General features: G+C 50.5%; 7 protein-coding genes across 7 annotated transcripts; 4 read left to right on the top strand and 3 right to left on the bottom strand.

The window, feature by feature from the left end:
- ARB_05628 (uncharacterized protein) lies at window positions 1-198 on the top strand (the record flags this gene model as incomplete). The annotated part of the gene is made up of 1 exon (XM_003016184.1): window positions 1-198. The coding sequence occupies one exon, from the start codon at window positions 1-3 to the stop codon at window positions 196-198; it is 198 nt and encodes a 65-aa protein (XP_003016230.1).
- Window positions 199-6,910: 6,712 nt separating this feature from the next.
- ARB_05627 (uncharacterized protein) lies at window positions 6,911-8,610 on the top strand (the record flags this gene model as incomplete). Its single annotated transcript, XM_003016183.1, has 3 exons — window positions 6,911-7,340; window positions 7,421-7,457; window positions 7,512-8,610. The coding sequence occupies 3 exons, from the start codon at window positions 6,911-6,913 to the stop codon at window positions 8,608-8,610; spliced, it is 1,566 nt and encodes a 521-aa protein (XP_003016229.1).
- A 2,181-nt stretch (window positions 8,611-10,791) lies between these two features.
- On the bottom strand, window positions 10,792-12,000 carry ARB_05626 (uncharacterized protein; the record flags this gene model as incomplete). Its single annotated transcript, XM_003016182.1, has 2 exons — window positions 10,792-11,761; window positions 11,951-12,000. The coding sequence occupies 2 exons, from the start codon at window positions 11,998-12,000 to the stop codon at window positions 10,792-10,794; spliced, it is 1,020 nt and encodes a 339-aa protein (XP_003016228.1).
- Window positions 12,001-12,495: 495 nt separating this feature from the next.
- On the bottom strand, window positions 12,496-13,910 carry ARB_05625 (PXA domain protein; the record flags this gene model as incomplete). The annotated part of the gene is made up of 3 exons (XM_003016181.1): window positions 12,496-12,550; window positions 12,738-13,521; window positions 13,688-13,910. 3 exons carry the CDS (start codon window positions 13,908-13,910, stop codon window positions 12,496-12,498), a joined length of 1,062 nt encoding a protein of 353 aa, XP_003016227.1.
- Window positions 13,911-14,086: 176 nt separating this feature from the next.
- ARB_05624 (uncharacterized protein) lies at window positions 14,087-15,974 on the top strand (the record flags this gene model as incomplete). The annotated part of the gene is made up of 6 exons (XM_003016180.1): window positions 14,087-14,137; window positions 14,208-14,408; window positions 14,598-14,642; window positions 14,766-14,970; window positions 15,033-15,349; window positions 15,402-15,974. 6 exons carry the CDS (start codon window positions 14,087-14,089, stop codon window positions 15,972-15,974), a joined length of 1,392 nt encoding a protein of 463 aa, XP_003016226.1.
- A 229-nt stretch (window positions 15,975-16,203) lies between these two features.
- Window positions 16,204-17,420, bottom strand: ARB_05623 (uncharacterized protein; the record flags this gene model as incomplete). The annotated part of the gene is made up of 2 exons (XM_003016179.1): window positions 16,204-17,185; window positions 17,245-17,420. The coding sequence occupies 2 exons, from the start codon at window positions 17,418-17,420 to the stop codon at window positions 16,204-16,206; spliced, it is 1,158 nt and encodes a 385-aa protein (XP_003016225.1).
- Window positions 17,421-19,131: 1,711 nt separating this feature from the next.
- ARB_05622 (uncharacterized protein) lies at window positions 19,132-21,082 on the top strand (the record flags this gene model as incomplete). The annotated part of the gene is made up of 2 exons (XM_003016178.1): window positions 19,132-20,824; window positions 20,889-21,082. The coding sequence occupies 2 exons, from the start codon at window positions 19,132-19,134 to the stop codon at window positions 21,080-21,082; spliced, it is 1,887 nt and encodes a 628-aa protein (XP_003016224.1).
- Window positions 21,083-21,256: the final 174 nt, after the last annotated feature.

The raw sequence follows: 21,256 nt of genomic DNA, 5'->3' as shown, positions 1-21,256 counted from the left end.
ATGCTGGTGAGATGCAAGGGTTCTCGAAGACGACCGCGGGATGATGGCTATATGATGCAGTGTATCTCCTTTTATGCACCGTTTCTTCTTCCCTCTTGTGCTGTCTTCCCTTCACCTTCTCTCTATTCGTCTTCTCTTTGCTTCTTCTTCTGCTTCTTCTTCTTCTTCTTCTTCTTCTTCTCCGTGGGCCAAGCTTGATTACCGTCCAAGCTCCCTTCCCATGCTCCGTGGGAAGCAAATCGGAGACGATATCAAAATGTTGGTTGCAAGTTCAGGGGGAAAAAAAGGGGGGGGGCTGCGGGTTGAACAATGAAAAGAAGGGCCAGCAAGGTGCAGACAAAAGCCAACACCTACTCCATCTACTATTTTACTTCCCGCATTGTCGGGATTGGCTTGAAAGTCGCCAGGAATCAGACAAGTCTTGTATACAATGTGGCTCTTTTTTTACTGGGGGAGGCGAAAAAGAGAAGAAGGAGGGCGCGGAAAAAAGGGCATGAGAGGCATCAAATCGACTCAATGCCCCCCTTCCGTTTGCCAAATCGGTCGATGGGAAGCAAGGCTGGGACGGAGGACATACTATGTATAGTTAATATTCGTTAAGGGCCGGGATGCGACTGATATGACCCTCCACATTCGAGTTTTGGTATGTAAGTCGACGTCTTGTCGGTTCAGGAGAAGCACGACGGCCAGGGGGGTGGAGTGAGCAGCAAAACGAACGAGAGGCTCGAGGTTGCCGCGGCGGTAGAAGCCCACTTCCGAGGCCAGTACAGGGGGAGGGATGCTTTTTTGTTTTCTCTCAGTATGCATCTTGTATTCATACTGCGTTGCAGTTGTTTAGAGGCCTTCTCTCCCCTTCTTCCCTGTTGTTTTTTTCCCTTTCTACCACGCGAGATGACCGGGATGGGGCCCTGTACGGAAGTACGACCTTCATACGACGCTGGAGGAGAGTTAGCGAAAACGGGACTATACTTACAGGAGGCAGAGAAGACGATGATAGGAAAGACAAAGGGACGCAAGGCAGAGGCTGCAGAGAAAGCTTGCCGTCTTCCTTGCTGTCGATGGCCTGAAGCCATGACTATCAGCCCCTTACAGACCGGAAAAGGGCCCTAGCTAGTGCTTACAAGAGGATTACTGATCATCTCGAAGGGCTTTCTTCTACTCTGCTCACACGAGGGATGGCTTCTCTGCATCTACCGAGTGGGTTAACCAACTAACTTCTTGAAGTTATTCCATGCGGCCTCTCCCAGGGCAAGCCACCGCAGAGTAGTGTGAGCCAAACCTGCGAGTAATGTTTCAATACACGCTGGTATAACTCACTAGCGACGGAGTAAAAGAGGACTTCCCCATGCCTCCTCCATCTCTGTATGGTGAACATGCTTGGAGCCTTGTTCCCTGGCCATGCAGCCGAGATGTTCATACCAGGTACGGATGTGGGCGGCGATATCCCTCTTTCCCACCCCCGGCCATGGACACAAGAGAGAATACCACCAGCAGCTGGGGAGACGAATATTCTGCATTGCAGCCCAATCAGGAGGCGCTGCAACCAGCTCGAGGATATACGACGGAGCGCGGCTTCTCCGCACTAAACTACTGCGTACTGCGGTAGCTTAATTATCATGCACAGCAAGCAAGTTACTGTTACTTGATCTTGGAAGGGAAAGGATACGAGTGGGCAGAGTATCGTCACCGCCTGTGGTACGCTTCCGGTGGTTCGTATCAAACTCCTGCTCTGGCTGCCGTGTACCACTCAGGCGAAGTACACTACCACTCCCTCTCTCTTCCTTGACCCTTCGTCATGCTTCTTCAGTACAGGGCGCTAACCTCGTCTCTCAGGATATTCTGGTGCGTGGTGTGGTGAGTGTAGGGGGTTCCTGGCTGGGGCTGTCTGTCAACAACCCCCCTTTTTTGGGTAATGCCTGAGGAACTGCCCATTACAAGACGATATTAAGCATGAGGAACCGACGCTCACTCTGCGCCTTGGAATGACATCACCGGCTACTGGACGGACGTTAACCTGCCGTTAACAAAGATGGCCTCCTGACGGCCTCCCTTCTCTCTAGCTTATAAGCTTAGCCAGGCGGCATCCAGTCACGGTTGCTGCTGTTGATCTTAGGGAGATCTATATACACATCTCCAATGCACACATGACAGCATCTCATCTCCGGGTCACGCCCAATTGATGCTATGCTCTTGACCGTTGGGTGGATTTCCCGAAACCCGCCCAGTGGCCTACCCCCCCTACCCCTTCTGACACCGCAGACTTCTTATCCCTACTACACTACTAAACTGAACTGACCACTGGCTGCATCTCCTTCTCTCGCTCTGTTTCCTCGTGCGAAGCTCGGCTTCCAGCTCCAGAAAAGTAACTACGCTACTGAAGTACTCTTACATAACTCCTCCTGCACCGCTAATCCTCTCCACGCCACCGACATGCATAGCCTTTAGATCCCGCCTAATAGCCATGAACCCCGAAAGGAAAAGAAACTTGAACGAGGGGGTTGGTTGGGCAAAGTCAGGGAGGGGGATGATTGCCGCCTGGAAACCTTCCTGCACTACTGAGTTTCGACTATATAACGAAGTTTCTACTATGGACTGCCAGTAGAAGTAAGTATACGCTCGGGGAGTCATGGATGGAACTCGGAGCAATAGTGTGTCTTCTGGCCGCATGGGACAAGGGATAGATACTCTCTGGCGGGCCATGATAACAGCTTGTCGACGACAATAATGACAGAGCATCTGATGGGCCCCCCCTTTGAGAGACAACTAAACCACAAAGCGAGCAGCGAGCGTATATAACCACCCGTTTAATTGAACAAGCCCGCTGCCCCTCGGCCCCGCATAGTTAGTCGACCAGCAGCGCATCGTGTCCATCTAACTAGTAGTAAGGAAGTATCCTGTGCGTGTATTAAAAATATGCTGATCGGTGGTTCGAGATCGAATGCCCGAGTCGTGTTTCTCCTTCATCCACCATCCCGGCCGCCTCCCTCTTTTGGTCGCTCTTCTTTTTGAGATGTGCGACCCTCGCTTATCTCCTTGTTCTTTCCGGGCTCTAGAAGAAAGACTAAAAGGCCCCTTGGAGGGCGTCCCTCTCCCTTAGTCGACGAGGGGGAAGAAGAAAAGAAAGGGAGGAAGCAGTCCTCCCTCCTCGCTATTAGCCCGCCTGTGTCCCGTGGACAGCGCTTCTCCTGGCCCTCTGCGCAGAAGAGATTGGTAGAGGCGATATCTTCAAGCCCTCAACGCATGCCATGCTCGTCTCTGTCGTCATCGGCCAGGCTCTTGCTAGCTAAATACTCTTAGCATGTCACATGCAAAGTGGGCAGCGCGTACTTGCTTTGCTGCTGCTGCTGCCGCCGCCGCTGCGACTCCGTAACTACTCTGACTAGGCATCTCGCACGGAGTCTGGAGATATCCGCATATGCAAACCAACTGCTTAAAAAAAGAGACGAAAAAGCAACGAAACACCGCTAACCCACTGAAAAAAAGTGGCCTTGATGAAATGCAAAAATACAGAACGAAGAAGCAAATTGAAAGGTGAAAAAAAAAAAAAAGGAATGGGCATAGCTTAAGGCTGGCTGGCAGACGGTGGAGAAATCCTCCCCGGGGTCCCTCGCTGGCTCGCTGCTCTCTCTCTCTGCTGGTCTGTCCATACATCATCAATCTGTATACAAGGCCCCCTGTCTGCTGCCCTGACATTGTGCGGAATTCAGGAACCTGAGCAAGGGATGAGAAAAGAAAGGAAAGAGAGGAAAACTTCTGCTCTCCAGCCCCCTTGCCCTTCAGGGATGATAAGTACACAGTACAGGTCACAACAAGTCGGGAGAGTTTGTAGGAGCAGGCTGTCTATCGAGCAGGTAGATACAGCTACGAACACTTTGGAGGTATCAAGCGGTCGTTGCTTGGTGGAAGGAAGAGGATGATGATAGATACGTATCTCCTCGAGCTTCTTCCTCCGCAACCAGCCTCCCACTACGCACGTAACAAAGTACATTTTAAAGCCGGACAGAATATTAACAAGAAAAAAAAAAACAAGCTAGGCTTAACCATCCCGTACGCTATAATGCAAAAAAGAAAAGAACACTAACGACATAACAGTGTTGAGTTACGTACATACATACCTCCAGGGTCTGCGATCAACCGGGCAGGCCAGCTCGCCTCAAGGTCCATCTGTTCAACCAACGAGTTAACTGGTTAAAAAAGCAGAGCAGCTAAAATTGCATCAACTGGGGCAAAAGCACCACGCGGACGATCAGTGGCCTGAAACCATGCATAGCATATTAGGGCTCAACAGTCAGGGCAATCGTCGCTTATATGACGGAGAAAGAAGCAAAGAAGTAAACCGGAATCAGGATAAGGATAAAGGATCCGGATCAGGAACAAGGAGAGACAAACAGGAACAGGAACAGGAACGGGAACAGGAACCAGCCCCATGCGAAAGTTCAATATGTTTCCCTGGATCCTTGGATGCCATAAGCATTAGGAAATCGAGTTATATATGCTGTGCGCAACACTGAGGATGCTCTGCGGTCTGCTGTTTGCGCCACGGTTGCCGCTGTTAGGAAAGGCCCCGTCCGATGTCCCTTGAACTGCTGCTATTGGGCTGGCGATGGTTAGCTGAAGCTGAAGCTGCTGCCCCAAAGAAGCAGCCAGATGACCTCTCTTTGCGGACTGTATGGAGTAAGGGGTTGGTCAAGTCAAAGGGCGTATTCTTTTTTGATAAACTGAGCCCCCTTACCTGACGACCACAGCCTATCGGCCGTCAAAGCAAGCATCTTGATTCAGTCAACCGGCTGATAGCCAGTCACCCAGCAGCATCGACAGGAAGGATTGACATGAAGCGGGACAGCTCTCTATCCAGTAACTCAGCAGCTGGCTAACCGTTGCTTCTTCACCATGTCACGATAATCAAACCAACCCGCAAGCTCCTTCTTAGCCTATCTTTCCCCCGTACTCCGTACGCCGCCCGCTATCAACCCGCAAAATTTCCTCCGCGCATCCCTTTGCCCATTGCTGGCTCTAACCAGCCAACTACCCCGTAACGAACGAACTAGTTAATGGTTAATAAACGTCAGCGAGCCATGGCTAGATCTCTGATCAAGGTTTGGCTCGTGGCTGCCACGGAACGAACTATCATTTACCTGTTGACTAGCTAACATTCGCTGACAACCCTCGCCCGCCGGCCTAGTCCCGTTATTTATATCTTTCTCCCTTCTGTCCCTCTGCTCGCCCGCCCGCCGCGAGCTACGGAGCATATCCATACTTACATGCTTGCTTATGTATAGTTACCGCCGTATCGTGATTACAGGCTCCGTCATGGCCGTATGGCCGTATCGAACAGGATACGGCGCTGCGTTACGGCGTCATCGACTTTCAATATTTGATACCCGACTGTTTAGCCCATTACAGCCGTCTTCCCCCCCTCCACCCCCCCAATCGCACGCCTTTTTGCACATTTCTATTTTGCTATTTTCCTTTTTCCTCTCCTGTGCTTTCTTTTCTTTTCCTCTTGGGCATTTATCCTCCGTATAATCAAATCTGGTGATGTCCTCCAAGAATGGTTGTGGGCTCCCGCCTGCGATTTGCCAGGCCTGCTGGACGATGCTCGTTTGTGGCTGTCCCCCGAGCAGAGATGGGGAGAGCCGTTCAAGGGGAGTCCTGGACTACTTAATACTCCGTCTGCGCAGCCCAGCCCGGCCGCTGTGGCCACGGAAGGAGATCTTCCTGGAGTGATGCCTGAGATATCTCGCTGCCTGCCTCTTTCTTCTCCCTCTCTGCTCCCTGCCAGCCCCCCTGTTGTACAGGTCCATCCCCGGAACGTCGTCAGAACACTCCATCATTATAACCCGGCTATCCCGGAGAAAGGCCTATCACCCCCCTTTCTGGCTCCCTCCTGGCTCCTGGCTTCTCGCTGCTTGGGCTTCCCTGCCCTTCTCCAGCCCACCCCTGCCCTCGATTGGCGGTGGCTAAACTCTTTCCTGTGCTAGCTCAACCGTCTTTCTTATGCAACCCTAAACTAAAAGCAGAGGTCGATTCCCTGTCACTGCCGGGTCCTGCATTTGACTTCCTCTGTTGCCCCCTCCTGACTCCCTTGATGTACGGAGTAGACAGACATATGCCTGCATCCGCCCGACTAATAGCAACCTACATAATATACCCGCCTCCGGCCCCAACAACCGCAAAAGCAAGGCACTCGAGATAAAAATTTCACTCGAAAAGCAAAAAAAAAAAAAAAAAAAAGAAGACCGTCAGTCAGGTCAGTCAAACGGAGACAGACAGTCAGTTTTTCTAAGAGAGAGAGAGTGAGTGAGGGTGAGCAGGAATAAGAAAAAGAAAGAAGCCTCGAACTCCTGCAGCCAGGCTGGGCTAGACTTCTTTTTTCTTTACCTGCCTTTTTTTTTTTTCTTTTACTCTTCCTCTCATCTCAAGTACCTGTCTATCGAACTCTGCCTATATACATTTACATTATTACTTACATACTTTGCATCGTCCGGCCCTGGGGTCTCTTGGATTTTCTACCCCATAGCCTCTCCTTTCACCCACCTTGCCCTTCTCTTCTCGTTAATCGATATCAGGACGGCGGCTACTAGGACATACTCGTTATCGTTTTCATTTCGGGTCCCCTACCTCCCTCGCTCCTTGTCTCAACTGGCGCCGCGCCATGCCATGTGCTGTCGACTGATTTTCCTCAAGAGGTCCCACCTAACTGCATTGTGAAATTCCCCCTTGTCGGCAGTGCGCCTCAAGCAAGCAGCTTTTAAGGCTCCTGCTTTATCTATCTATCATTCCTATCTATACATACACTCTGCTTTCCCCCTCCCCGCCTTTTACTTTTCTCTCCAGAGAACTACTGGCGCCATCTTGTGCTAGTTCGAATTATATTTATCAGAGAGGAAAAGTACCAAGTCTGGCCACCATGGATACAGAAACCCCGCCGCTGCAAGACCATGACTTCGTCAGCTCGCAGTGGGTTGACATGGGAGGATATGCGGCTACTCAGCACCATCAGTTGACGGACTTCACTGGGTTTCAGTTTGGCTCATCGCCCATCATGCCAATTGAACCGGCATATAGCATGTCCATGCCTCAGCCGTATACGACACAACACCTGATCCCGCTCACCATGTCCTCTCAATGGCCGAGCATGCTGTCTACGCAGCCCGGTTTTGCGCCAATGCCAGTTGCGCCGATGCCAATGACTCCTATCCCGCCGCAAATACAGCACGTTCAGGCGCCACAGCTGTCGACGCCGCCCACTCCACGAAGAACTTTGACTGACGCCGAGCGCCGACGCATGTGCTTGTATCATCAAGAGAATCCCCATGTAAAGCAGACTGAGATTGGAGGTGAGTACATTCTTTTGTCTTTCTTATCTTATGTTTGTTTTATTATTGTTATTGCGGATAAGCTAACTAGAAACCAATAGCTATGTTTGGTGTTGAACGAAGGTATGCTGGTGGCTCGTATGTTAGGGTTGGTTAATAAGGTACATTGTCTAACTATCTTTCCTTCTACAGTACCGTTTCCAAAGTACTCCGCCAAAAGGAAAAGTATCTCTTTCCTGATGATGGCCGTCGATCACCCGTTAAGAAGGCGAAGGGGAAATTCCCAGACATTGAAAAGGCCCTGTCAAACTGGGTCAAGAACCACCAGCGTCAGGGCGGAGAGATCAACGATGCCCTGATTAGAGAGAAGGCCATGTTTTTTGCAAGCACCGTGGGCAGCCCTGAAGGCCACGAGAAGATTCTGACATCAAGCTGGCTGGAGAAGTTCAAGCAGAAAAACTACATCGTGAATTCCCCTGGCAGGAAATCCTCACTTGACATAACTAGTCCAAGGAAGAGATCCACCATCCGGACACCCACGCAACTGTCTCCCATTTCTCCTAGCTCAACCACTACACCTTCTCCTACATCCCCTACGCAGTCCGGGTCAGTACAGGAAGGGGACCTTGTCAATGAATGCGGTGACGATGTCTTTGGTGTTTCTTTGCCTCAGGAGGGAACCCCTATTGCAACTCCTACTCTTACCAGAGCAACAAGCGAGTCAACAATAATCTTCTCCTCGCAGAACCCCTTTGCACCATCCGAAAATACGGGCCTGGGGCTAGAATCAAAGCGAAGACGAAGCCAGACCCTACCAGTGATGACATCTGGATCCTCCGTGGTCAAGGACGAATCGCCAGAAAGCCTCTCGCCAACCAACATATTCACACAGCCCGGAGTCATCGAAGAAGAAGAAGATCCTTCTGAAGCCATAGACGCGCCTGCAATGAAGAGAAATCGCAGCAATCCGGAAATCATCTCCAACGTAGCTCCTATGCAGCCACCACCACTTCCAAAATCAAAGAGCATATCCTCTCCAGCAATTTCTCCTACCACCACCCCGACGCAGGATGAAGCTCGCCAGGCACTAGAGCTTGTCCTTAATTATTTCAAAAACCAATCAATGGAGCTGGCAGTATCTGACTACCAGATCATAGGTAAACTCATGGAGAAGCTAAAGCTAGCACATGGCCAGCCATACATCCAGCCCATGAAATCCACTATGTCTCGATCGAAAATTCATACCGATAGACCACGGGTTAGCAAGAAAAGAAGCATCCACACGCTATAACCTGATCCATTCCCAATCATAGCAGCGTCTACGTCATTTTCTCTTTTTGTTTCTCGTTTGTTATATCCTGCACGGCATCCCCATCCATTTAATACGATCCCATGTGTTTTATTCCCGATTCATTACTTTCAACGTTCACGACTATTATTCCCCATTACGCAAAATGCACCATCATTCCCCCTCCCTTTTTTCTTTTTACATCTCTTACTTACCTAGCTTACCCTTTACTTCGTTTGGGCAATCATCCATGGTACATTTTGGACGGCTTCAAAGCAGGCCATGTCGAGTTAATCTGCACTGCTATACTTAATGTCACCCATTCATTACTCCCTGCGTTTCCCTTTTTCCTCTTATCATATACACCCTTGTTTCATTTTTCCATTATTCGCAATGTCACGCTCCCCCCTTTTCCCATTATATCATTCATGTGCTGCATTTTCTTCTGATATTAAGGGGGAACTACCTTTCACCCACACCAACTCACCTTACCATATTCATTCCTCGTCATCCTGTTTTGCCTTTTCTTTTTGTCTTTATGCTATGTTATTCATTCTAGGGGCTCGGAGAGTATTTACAACGTCTACCGCTCGCGCGGGCTGGGAAATGGGGATAGGACAGGCAACTGGGACTTGGTTCATTTCTTCAATTAACTAGTTATTCTTCCTTTTTTTTTTTATTTTTACTCTTTATCTCTTTGCTACCTTTACTACATACCCCCTAAATAACTAGTTACCTCTCTATCTACTCATTCATTTCCTTTTTCTTATGCAGTTTTGAATCGTGCCAGGCAGAGGTGGACAACAACATTGGAATTTACAAGGCAATTTGGAATCCGTAGCGGGAAGATGCAGAAAAGACAGACATCATATTAGCTAGCTAGCTGCCGAATAACAATTTCTGAGCTTGTCATCTACTTCGTCCGTTCTTATGCGAATAGCAGTAACACCCTGCGTACAGATTTGCGCAAAATCGCATATCCTTATTCGTTGCTTTTCCATGTACTGTCTCACAACAGCTCTCTGGCAGCCTGAACGGCTGGCTTTCGAGTCCCGAACTTCGACCTGGCCAGGGCGTCGAGAAGACGCTCGGTGACCCTTCCTGGCGGGTACGGCGTTCCCTGTCTCGTTACCACCGTCATCCCGCTTTGCCTCCGTGACCCGTCCTGTAGCAAGTCGGGCAGGCTCTGCGTGCTGCCAACGCGGCCACCCAAGACCAACCGCCTCTAGCTAACGAACGCATGGCAAAAAGAGAGCGAAGCGAAAGGTAAAAAAAATAAAAAGCAAAAGAAAATAGAGTACGAGAAGTCTTGTCGTTCCATCGGTTGTCCCAGTCTACTATATTTATTTTGTCTATTTACCGTTGCATCGGGTCAATGGAAGATATAGAGGGTGTGTGTAGGATGTCAGTGTGCATGTAACTAGGTAGGGGTAGGGATACAGTGGAGAGCGAGGAAGAAGGTCGATACCACGGCCACTTCTCACGGCATGCAAATAAGTAGTTATGATGTAACAATGTATATAACCGTGCAATATAGTTTGGACCGACAGGGCGCTTATGCGGAGAAAAATCAATGGGGATGAGCGGTCAGGTAGGTTGCATGAACGATATCGGAAGTTATACTTGGTTTCCGCGGGAGGCATGACAGTGCTGAAGGCTGTCGGGCAACATGGATCTGTGTGCAGGCGGGATAGAGATGGTGGTAAAAAGGAGAGAAATGAGGCCAGCGAGAGGGAGCAAGGGAGAGGTGGATGGCGGCATGAGAGAAGTGACAGCAAGGTACTTTCTGTATACTCTGCCGTGCCAGGCAAGATACAAGATATGGACCGGTCGCAAGAGCAAAAAGGCCCGTTCTCAAGTCAAGCAGCTCTCGGTGCATGAGTGTAACGATAGACCCCTGGTACTGGTCATGCGTGTGTTAGGATCTGTTGCCACTTTGAGCAGTCCCAAAGGAGTATTCTATCAAGTCAATGCCGTCCCGACGGGATCGGGCGAGAGAGAGAGAGAGAGAGAGAGAGTGTGTGTGTGTGTGAGCGCATAAAGAAAGGGCCAAAAAAAGTCAATAATATTAAACATATATACAAGGGGGTAATGGAGCATTAAATAGATACGTCACCAAGTTTAAAGGACAAACCAGAAATAAGGAAAGTGAGAGAGGAAGGGAGGAAAGGTGAGTGAGGAAAATCATCCATTGGTTGTTGTAGTTGATGCAGTCGACCATAAAACTCCTCGTTCGTTCATCAGCTCGGTCACGCTATGCTCGCCCATTTCAGGAATCAGCTTAACGAGAACGAGCTCGACAATCGAGTAAATGAGATGCTTGTTACAATAAGAATCTGAAAACAGGTCGAGGAGGTCATGTTCGATGGCGGATAGTAAGGCATCATCTTCGTCGTCCTTGTAATCCTTCGATACCTTACCTGAATGGGGCTTTGGCAGATCAGGGCCGTCATCGGTGGCCTTCCCGTCTCTAGCATTGCGATCATGACTGCCCTGAGCTGGGAGGGTTTGTCGACGAGTGCCTGGCCCACCATGGCGACCATCTTGACGGCTTGGATTTGAATTGTTTGCCAGTCCCGGTTCAGATCCAGCGCCTGGTAGAGGCGAGTCGATTCTACTATTAACCGAAGACTCGGGAATGCTGGATTGAACGAACGGGTCCGGCTTGTCCTTGGCCGTGATACTGGCTGCCACTGGGGATGAATTCCCGTCTGTTTGATGAGTTGCGAAAAGAGTCAAGGCGATCTTGCGAGGAATCAATGCGAGTATACTCGCAGCACATGCCCGCTTAATCGTTTTTACCTCTGCTGCAGATGGTTGTTCAGATCCAGACGAGGAAGCGTCTACCACGCTGGCTCGAGGCGAGGCTGCATTAAGCGATGCCTGCGTCTCTTGTAAGGCATTGCTGCTGCTGCTGCTAGTCTGGATGCGATTTTGACCATCAGTATTTGAACCGCTGCTGGCGAAGGTGCCGATCTCGGCGTCTGAACTAGGGGTGGAAGGCTGCTGCTGTTGTGTGGCCGCAGAAATCCCGGAAACCCGCGTTAGGCTGGCCCTACCATTAATTGGGAAGACCGTGGTTCGGATCGCAAGCAGCAGAGACGGCAAAATTGTGGCAGTCAGGAGATACTTGCGAATACAATCACGAAGAAATCTATTATTAAATCGTTAGTAATGCCATCACCCTTAGGAGCACTAGAGCAGTAAAGAAGGACCCTGAAGGAAGAATAGATAGCGGAGGGGAAAAATTAATGCAGAAACTCGTCCCAAAAAATAGTAGAAGCTGGTTAAACGAGACTGCAAGGGTAACAAAGGACACATTCGTGGACAGAAATGGAAATACAAAAGGGAAAAGGACACTGGTTGGTTGGCAGTGGATGGATGAATCGCCATGCCAATCGGCGCCCAGTGATGCTGAATCCTGAAGAATGCAAAAGGTTGGAGGCTTGCGGAAGGGAGGAAGGCCCGTCCCACAGATCAGCGCGGAGGAGGATGGATTGATTCCTCGATGCGCATTGGATATCAGAGAGAAAGGCGCATGCACTCCGTACTCGAGTAAGAGTGCGCGGCCGCGCAAGGGGAAGCCGTAGTCGTATTGTAACGGAGCCCGGTAAGGAAACCAGAGGCTGGTAATACGAATACCAGGGTATCAATACACTAATACCGCGTACGCATGGTGACGATACGGGGTCTCATTCTTTTTTTATTTTTTGCTTTTGCATCTCTTTTTTGCTCTTTTGTGGTCCTGTTGAGTCGCTTGGAGCATAGAGATCCTGATTGGGCGCAGCCCTACCCTCCATAAAATCAAGTGACTGAAGTGCTATGCATGAAAACTCGAAACTCAAAATGAGATCCCTGCCATGCGATCTGATTGCTTGAGGCGTTCGTTCAAGATCGATGTTTGGATGGAGCACGGGTGAATGAAGACAGCCCTTCATCCATCCTATCAAGGGCGTAGGTGGGGAGAGGCGAAGAAACGAGCGGGCTCTTCGATAACAAAACACAAGAAGTTTATATGGGGACCTCGAATTACCCAACGGTCATGGCGAAAAGGAAACGGGAAATGGCATGGGCAAAGCAAAGCAAAGCAAGAAGTGGGCTCGACCGTCAAAACAAACTCGCAAACTCACCTGTCAATCATTCCATCTGCCGTTCCAATCTTGCCCGGACCTGTCATCAAAAGGTGGTGGACAAGGGCCAGAATCCCTCCAAGCCATGGCATTCGGCTTGATATGTCAAGAAGCTGCGAAATCACGCTAAGGATTCGATACTCCAAAACGGGCAATCGCACGATGTTACCCTTGGATCGGGAAGGGGTTGCCTCTTTAGAGTTGATGCTATTGCTAGCATATGCTGGGGATGAGGTTGTTGCTGTTGACGATGGTGAAGATGAGACACGAAACAACCCCAAAGCCACGAACCGAGATGCAACATAGGCTATATAGCAGTATTGCATCAAGCTGAAAAGGGTTGATAGGAGGACCGATTGGCCTCTCTGAGTCGAATAACTGCCAAAGTTAGATGATCGTTCCTGATCAGGTTCGGGATCGCCCTTTTCTAGATTGCCACTGTGGTCGTGTTCCACACCATCACCTTGAGGTTTTTGGTTCAAGCTCGCGAGAATTTTCGAGATGGCATCCCAGATAAACCACCCCTCAGAAACTTTCCCACTGACAACCCCTCCCAAGAGTAGATCGGCCAATATATCTCCAACCAATGTTCGTAAGCAAACATTCTGCAAATCTTCTGTGGGAAGAAGCACAGCCATAGCTCCGTGGGCCAGAAGCTGACGGTATATTCTCTCGGCCTCTCGTTGTTTCGCACCATCCTCGTCACTAGGACCAGGGGCCGGTGATAGTGCTGGATGTGGGTGCAACGTATGATAGACCACACGCAATCGCCGGCTTGAATCTTCTGCTCTTGCCGAGCTTTCGCGGGCGGTTCGGTACGCTGCCGTCATTCGTCATTAAGACAAGCTCATTCATGACAACCCCTGTGGACCTCCTGAATCGATATATACATGAATGTATATATAAATTCCTGGAGTAAAGCAAAAAAACAACAAAGCATGGTGGCTTACCAATGATATGAGCTTCTAACAATGAAGGGATCTCATCAAACAGTAGCGTCTCCACGTCAACCCGTCGTAGTCTCTGCTCCAATGCTCTAGTGCAATGCGCAATAAGCTGGACGACTTCCTCCGTGAAGAGGGTATCAGGGGTGATCTTCGAGTACCAAGAATGGACGAACTCTTTCATAACAACAGCCATCAAAGCATAGAGCTGGAGATCAACCTCATTCATGCTAGTTAGTGGGGGGAGCAGCTCCTCAATCGGACGAGGGCTGCCACGATCCAGGCCACCATGGCCACTGGCGTTCGGGCATAAGACTCGGCGAATCAAGGCTGTTGTGGCTTTGTCACTGGTTGCATTCAACTGAAGCCGGTCTGGGGCATGTTTACTGCGCTGGTGGACGCGGGATGAAGGCCGGGATGTGGGAGGGGAACCATGGGAAGGAATTGAGACAGTTGGTATTTTTGCTTTCGATTTCGAAGCAGGCGGCCGCAGATGTCCTGAGAGTCCAGGCATCTCCAATCACAGAATGCCAAGGCATATGTCGGCCCAGAGCTGGATCATTCATGGACACCGGCAGAAGCAGTCGAGCTGTTTGCTACCACCCATGAGGCGGACGTCCGTTTGCCAGAGTCTCGAGAGAATGTTGTCAATGTGTTGACTTCGACGTCTGACGTTTTCCTGCATCGAAAGTTGAAGAAAGAACGCCAAGCCGGGAAGAGCCAAGCCGTATGCTGACTAAGTTGAGCTTATCGATAACGGCAATAAGATGGGAATGCACGGGCCACCGGAGCGCAACCGTCGGATTTGCGCCGGAGGGTTGCGACTTCTCATCTTCTCTTCGGCAAGTCAAAGGACGCAAGGGACGTTCGTGAAGTCGAGACGTCGATATACTAGCAACCATGGGCTCGATTTCAGCGTCAGATGATACTCGTATCCCTCTCTGGCTTGATTGCGATCCAGGTGAGTTCACCTCTTGCTTTTGTTGTGAACGTTCTTGCTAATTGATACGTCATAACCAGGGCATGATGTGAGTACCCCCGGCAAAGACGAGGGACGAGGCAGAGCAATATCTAACAAAGATAGGATGCGTTTGCGATTCTGCTTGCTGCCCATCACCCAGCACTGAGGTTGCTTGGCATAAGTACGGTGCATGGCAATGGGTCTTTGGAAAATACAACAGTCAATGCTGGGAGCATTCTCGAAGCCGTCGGGCGTTCCGATATCCCTGTGTATCCCGGCGCAAAGAAGCCATTCTGTCGCAAAGCCGTTCACGCAGAGGATATACATGGTATTGCATGATCCATTAAGACCATATACAATACTATATTGCTAACAGATGTTGCCTTCTAGGAACATCTGGCATTGACGGGACAGACCTTCTCCCTGCTCCGACTAAACCAGCGGTGACCAATGTCTCTGCATATATCGCCATGAGGGATGCTCTGTTATCACAGCCCAAGGATACTGCATGGGTTGTAGCTACCGGAACCCTTACCAATTTAGCCATTCTGTTCGCTACCTTTCCTGAAGTTGCAGAACATGTCCGTGGTGTTAGTATCATGGGTGGTGCCGTTGGTGGAGGCTTTTCAAGTGTCCCCATCAGCCAGAAACAAGGAGATGAGTCAAGAGTTGGAAATATAACCCCCTGGGCGGAGTTCAATATATACGTGAGTTTATTGAAACCTCCTGTTGTCCGTAGATAATCTGACAAAGTTCTAGTGTGACCCGGAATCGGCAGAGTCGATTTTCTCGTCCCCAGTCCTGGCACCAAAGACCACACTGGTAACAGTCGATTTGACGCATCAAGTACTGGCTACGAAAACTGTGCAGTCACGCATTCTGGGCGTCAAGGGCGAAGCGGGAGAGAAACAAAATCCGACAGTCCTTCGACAAATCCTTCATGCATTGCTAATGTTCTTCGCTGGGACTTATGATACTGTTTTTGGAATAAGCGCTGGCCCGCCTCTCCATGACCCTCTCGCAGTCGCCATTTTGCTGTCCAACCTCAACGACCAAGCTAAGACGGCAACTAACCTGAAGGAACAACTGATATTTAACGACACAAATGGCACAAGATATGACGTTTCTATCCACACAGATGGACTTCATCACTGTGTTGAAGGCGCCGACTTGCAAGGTGAAATTGGCCGTACATATGTCAAACCGTGTCCTGCGGGAGCAAAGGGAGTCACCATTCCGCAGAGCGTCGACGTTGATAAGTTTTGGGAAACGATTTATGATTGCTTGGATCGCGCTGATCAATGGAACCTGGAACGGACTCGAACGACCTGATGACTATCCTATTTATATTATTTTCCCCTTTCCCCCCTTCTGTTTGGATTTCATTGATATCTTTTCCACCATACTGGTTATAGATTTTGTTTATATCTGAAATGCTTCTTTCTTGGTTAGGTAAGGTCACTCGCACTGGATAGAGTCTAGAATAGGATATATGTCAATTAGATTAGATCTTCAATTGTGTTTTATCCCGGTAGACTTATGATAATATATCTACTACTAACTACCACTCACGAATACTACCATCCGGTCCAAAGAAGCCAGTAGTGACCCAGGGCTTTGTACCTTTAGAAACCCTCCTCACCTCCTCCTCGTCCACTTCTATCCCAAGCCCTGGGCCATCCAAAGCTTTCACATATCCATCTTTGACATCAAATACACTAGTGTCCTTTATATAGTTGGTAATATCATACTCCTCTCCGGACTCCGTAGTATTGTAATGGATCCCCAAACTCATCTCTTGTATCACGAAGTTCGGGATCGACAAGTCGACCTGCATAGAAGCTGCCAAAGCAATAGGACCCAATGGGCAATGCGGAGCAATAGCAACATCGTACGTTTCAGCCATGGCGGCGATGCGCCGAATCTCGGAAATACCGCCGCAGTGGCTGATATCTGGTTGTAGGATATCGACACTCGCGTCTTGGAGGAAGCGTTTGACATCCCAGCGACTATACAGACGCTCGCCCAGTGCTATGGGTGTAGTTGTTTGGCTGGAGAGCTGCTTGATGCCCTCTGGGTGTTCGGAGAGCAGTGGCTCCTCAATGAATAGGGGCTGATATGGCTCGACCATCTTGGCCAGTTGTCTGGCCATGGGTTTGTGAAGCCGGCCATGGAAGTCTAGGGCAGCATCGAGGCCTAGGTCCTTGACTGTTTTCAGTCTTTCGACGCTGGCTTCGAGGGTACGTGGAGAGTCTAGCCAGTTGACGTCTTCTGTAGCATTCATTTTGATGGCCTTGAATCCCTGGGCGAGCCTTGATTGACCAGCTGCCTCTACGTCAGCCGGTCTGTCGCCTCCAATCCAGGCGTAAACGGATATCTTATTCCGCACTTTACCACCCAGTAGCTGGTAGATGGGGATCCCGAGCCGTCTGGCCTTGAGATCCCAGAGTGCAATGTCGATACCAGACAGGGCGGACATGAAGACTGCGCCGCCACGATAGAAGCCTTGTCTCCATGCTGTCTGCCATATATGTTCAATATCACTGGCATTGGACGGTTAGCTTTTCACTTGCACTTCATCTGTGAGGATAGGTAGAATTACTCCGCTTCGTAACCCTGAATCTGTCTGCTAAAGGCATTCAACGCCCCTTCGACGGACTCTGAGTGACCCTCGAGAGTGCTTTCACCCCATCCGTAGCCTCCCTGTTCGTCCGTTATCTTGACAAAGAGCCATCTGGGGAGTACTCGAAAGTGTTCTATGGTCTTGATTTTCGCCATGGTAGTTTCAACCTGGGCCGGGAATGTTTAGAGAGAGAGAGAGAGAGAGAAGATGACATCTGCATCCGCACTTTTTTATACTCGAGGGGTGGTGGATCTTGTTTACCTCGGGCATGGCATAGATAGCACAGGATACTTACTCCTGCTGTACTTTTTACTCTACTGTGAACTACAGTATCATTGCAGGCTGAACAGTAACACGGAGAATAGCAGTAGGCCTGGGAATATGAATAGTCTTCTGTCCATGTCTGGCGATGGCCCTTCATGTACTATCGACTCTATTGGCAGTCAACCATCGATGCTCTACTATCCATCAATGCTCCCGATCACTGGCACCTGGCCTTGAAGATTTGGACAGGGCAAACACGTAGTACACTTGAATCTGTATATGTCTTTGTTCGGAGTAACACCCCGGGCTATATTTGCTGGCGTAACTGACACTGTCATGAACCATACCCGAGATATTGGCCTTGTACCACCGGGCCACAGGGAGGAAATCCTGCCCTCTATGCCTTCAACCTGCTGATATATGCTTATATCACAGAGAAGAGGCGGTTCTGGACTCCCTTTTTCCCAGCTGGAAGACGCCTTTTATAAACAGGCAACCAAGGGGGGGGCTTCACTCGTAGCCACGGGGGGGGGTTGTCGACAAAGCCTGCACCGGGGATGACGGCCATGAAACAGTTGATCCAGTCTGCTGCATGCGTAGCCGGTATAATCGACGGCATTCAGCCAGAGGATCGAGTCGAGCTGTGTCGTGGCCGAGATCGAGCCGGGATATCAGCATCCTGTCCACGTCCTTCCCACGCCGCAACGAGGCTCTCCCGGGCAGGGTATCAAGACAGCCAGACAGCGAGCATCCTCTCCACCAGGACTGACGGGCCTGCAAGTCTGCCATCTTGACAGCAGCCATAGGCAGTTTTTCCGGTTCAGCAGTCCTGGTTCTGTCCAACCTCAGCGCTGGAGAAGCGGGCAGCTCCCTTCGTCTCGCTCTTCTTCGTCTTCTTCTTCTCCTCCTCCCCGTCCCCTCTTGTGTCTCTGGCCCGTCACTTCGACTCCTTGAGCATCGCCGTCGTCTGCGTCTCGTCCGTATCAACTGACTCTGCCGACTGCCGCTGGCCTTCGCGGCCGTCGAGAAGAAAAGCAAACAAGGACGTCATTTGACCCGGCCAGGGCGGAATTCCTGGCGCAACCTGTCGTACTTTTGCCTCCGCGGCGACGACAGCGACAGCGACAGCGACATCGCAACATCCGACCAACGGCTTCATGTCTTCAGCTGGCGATCCCACCTGGAAGCCAGCGCATCGCCATGCCGCCGACTCGCAGTGACAGCAGCGCCAGCAGCAGCCGTAATGGCCATGACAACCCCCCAGTGAGACCGCCTCCTTGCCCTTAGTTACTCTCTCTCTCGGTCCATCCTTAATCAACATCGTTCCCCCGATCTTGGCGTATCTTTCTCCATCCGCCGTCTACCTATTTTTTTTTTCTTCTTCTTCTTCACCATCTTCTTCCCTCCCCGTCAACTCCCCCCTGCGTATTTCTTGCTCCTTTGCTGACGAGACGGCTGCTTCTTTGCGTGTGAACGATATAGCATCCGCCTGTTGAACGGCCGGAGACGCCAGCGACATCCGTCACGCCGCCGTCGTTAAGCTACTACCTGCAGCAGCTCGAGTCCTTTGCCAGCCCGGTTCCAGACCTGGCCGCCACCCTGATGAGCAACCCAGAAGATGAGATACACAGCGAAAACGTCCACTTTCTTCGAAGCAGAAGACGGTCGTCGACGGAGCTCTCGCCCTCGCGTGCCCGTACCCGCAGACGCCAGCTCGGTGGAGGCGGCGGCGGAGGAGGAGGAGGCGTAGGGGTGGGTGCTGGTGCAGGAATGGCCGATTCGCCTCATGATTCCGTCGACCTGGGCGGTGATCAGTACATGCCTAGGTCGCATCAACAGTATACCTCCGGCCATGGACAGAGGATACCAATCATTCGCCGCCGGGGAGCCATGAACATCAGCCACGGCCCGGCCTACGAAGGTCCTCCTCAGCAGTCGAACAGGATATACAGCTGGGCCCCGACGCAGGACGAAGAAGGCGGTCTCTATGTCCGCACCGACCCATTGCATCCTCGAGACGAGATATGGTTCGACCGGTCAGCGTCTTCTTCTTCCAGAGACGAGGACGGCTCGCTTTGGAGTCATCTGCCCAGAGAGCTCAGAGGGACGGCCCAGTTGGCGTCGGAGTCACCGCCCGAAGAGCAGGAAGGCGGACGTGCTGTGGGAGCGCCAAACATACCCCTGGCACGAGACAACCCGGCCTTGGTCACCGCAGCCATCTTACAGTCTGTCAGAAGAAACCACAGATACTCACCGAGAGTGCGAACGCCGCAGAACCAGATGCAGGACGGTGAGAGAGCCAGCCGACCAGACGACGGCCGGGACAGGACCGTTAACGCAAGCACCAACGGCTACAGCAGCTACAATAACACCAGCAACAGCAACAACAACAACAACAACAACAACGATTTTGCCACCCCTTTCTCCTTTTCTCCCCAAGGGAGACGCTCGAGTCCTCGGTTACCACCACCTGCTCGCATCGATACATCGAGAAACTCCGATATTCGCCGCATGTACCTCAAAGACCCCTCTATTGACCGCCTCAGGGAGGCCATCCAGTACCTGGACCGAGTCCGTTTCTCAAACTCTTATGAAGAAAGCCTTTCCACCGCTGCAGCCGGAGGCTTTGTTCAGTTTGAGTATTTCCTTCGCAACGAAGATGACTTCATCCTCGACACAGGCTCGATTGCAGGCCCAGGCTACTGCTCCTGGCTGAGCCCTGGCACTGTTTTCTCTGGCCAACAGCAAGCGACTGCATCGACTGCAATGCTGCCACACAGACTGCTGGGAACTACTCGCCCCTCGACAGAGTCTAACGCTGCCTCGGGTGTTGGAAGCCGGATAAGCGTCTACACCAGCAGCGGCCGAAGTTATTGGGCAAGCAATATCATGGGCAACAACAGCAGTAACAGTGGCAACAATAACAGCAGCAGTAGCAGTCAAGACCCAGAGCCTGCAAAGACAGAAAGCTGGCCTGTTAAAGTGACCATTCATAATGTTGACTATCAGACCATGACCTTGTCTGGTACCATGGAAGCATACAACATCCCTGACAAGTCGGCCAACAACCAAGGAGCGCACATAATCACCTACCTAGAAGGCGAAATTATCGATTTCAACACTCATACCCTGGAAACTAAGAATTTCAACGCCGGCCCAGAAGTTGATAGCTGTTACTGGAGGGAGTTGGAACCATTCAAAAACCTGACATATGATGAGATTGTCAAGAATCTCGTCAGCAAGAAATGGGTCTCAGAGAAGTTATCCAAAGGATGGATACTGATGAGATGGAAAGGTGAGCCCCGACTATACTCTACTTTTCTTTACAATTCATATGATACTAACGTGAATTTCTTCAGAACGATGCTTTGTTTCTCCATCTCATTCTCGCCAGGGGCTGACTATATCTGGTTTCTATTACATCTCCGTCCACCGTGAAACTGGTCGCATCGAAGGGATGTATTATGATCCTGGAAGTTCTCCCTACCAGCAGCTTTCTCTTGACCCAATTTTGAAAGACAAGATGGTTTTCCCTGCCTATAAATTTAGATAAGCGGGCCGCAGGATCTCGGTGCTGTTTCTTATCTTCTTACTCGACTCGAGTTGTCTATTTAACCTGCAGACATCTTGTACATACTCTTCTCCTTTTTCTCTTTTTGCTCTCTGTTCGGCGTTAGAGCGCTACTTTTTTGTTCCCTTTGTTACTTGTATAGCTGTTACCGTTCTA

The sequence above is a fragment of the Trichophyton benhamiae genome (genome assembly GCF_000151125.1).
Source record: "Trichophyton benhamiae CBS 112371 chromosome Unknown contig01145.0, whole genome shotgun sequence".
In the NCBI taxonomy this organism is placed as follows: Eukaryota; Fungi; Ascomycota; class Eurotiomycetes; order Onygenales; family Arthrodermataceae; genus Trichophyton; species Trichophyton benhamiae.
The sequence above is the reverse complement of the archived record's forward strand: the minus strand, read 5'-3'. Positions and strand labels throughout refer to the sequence as shown.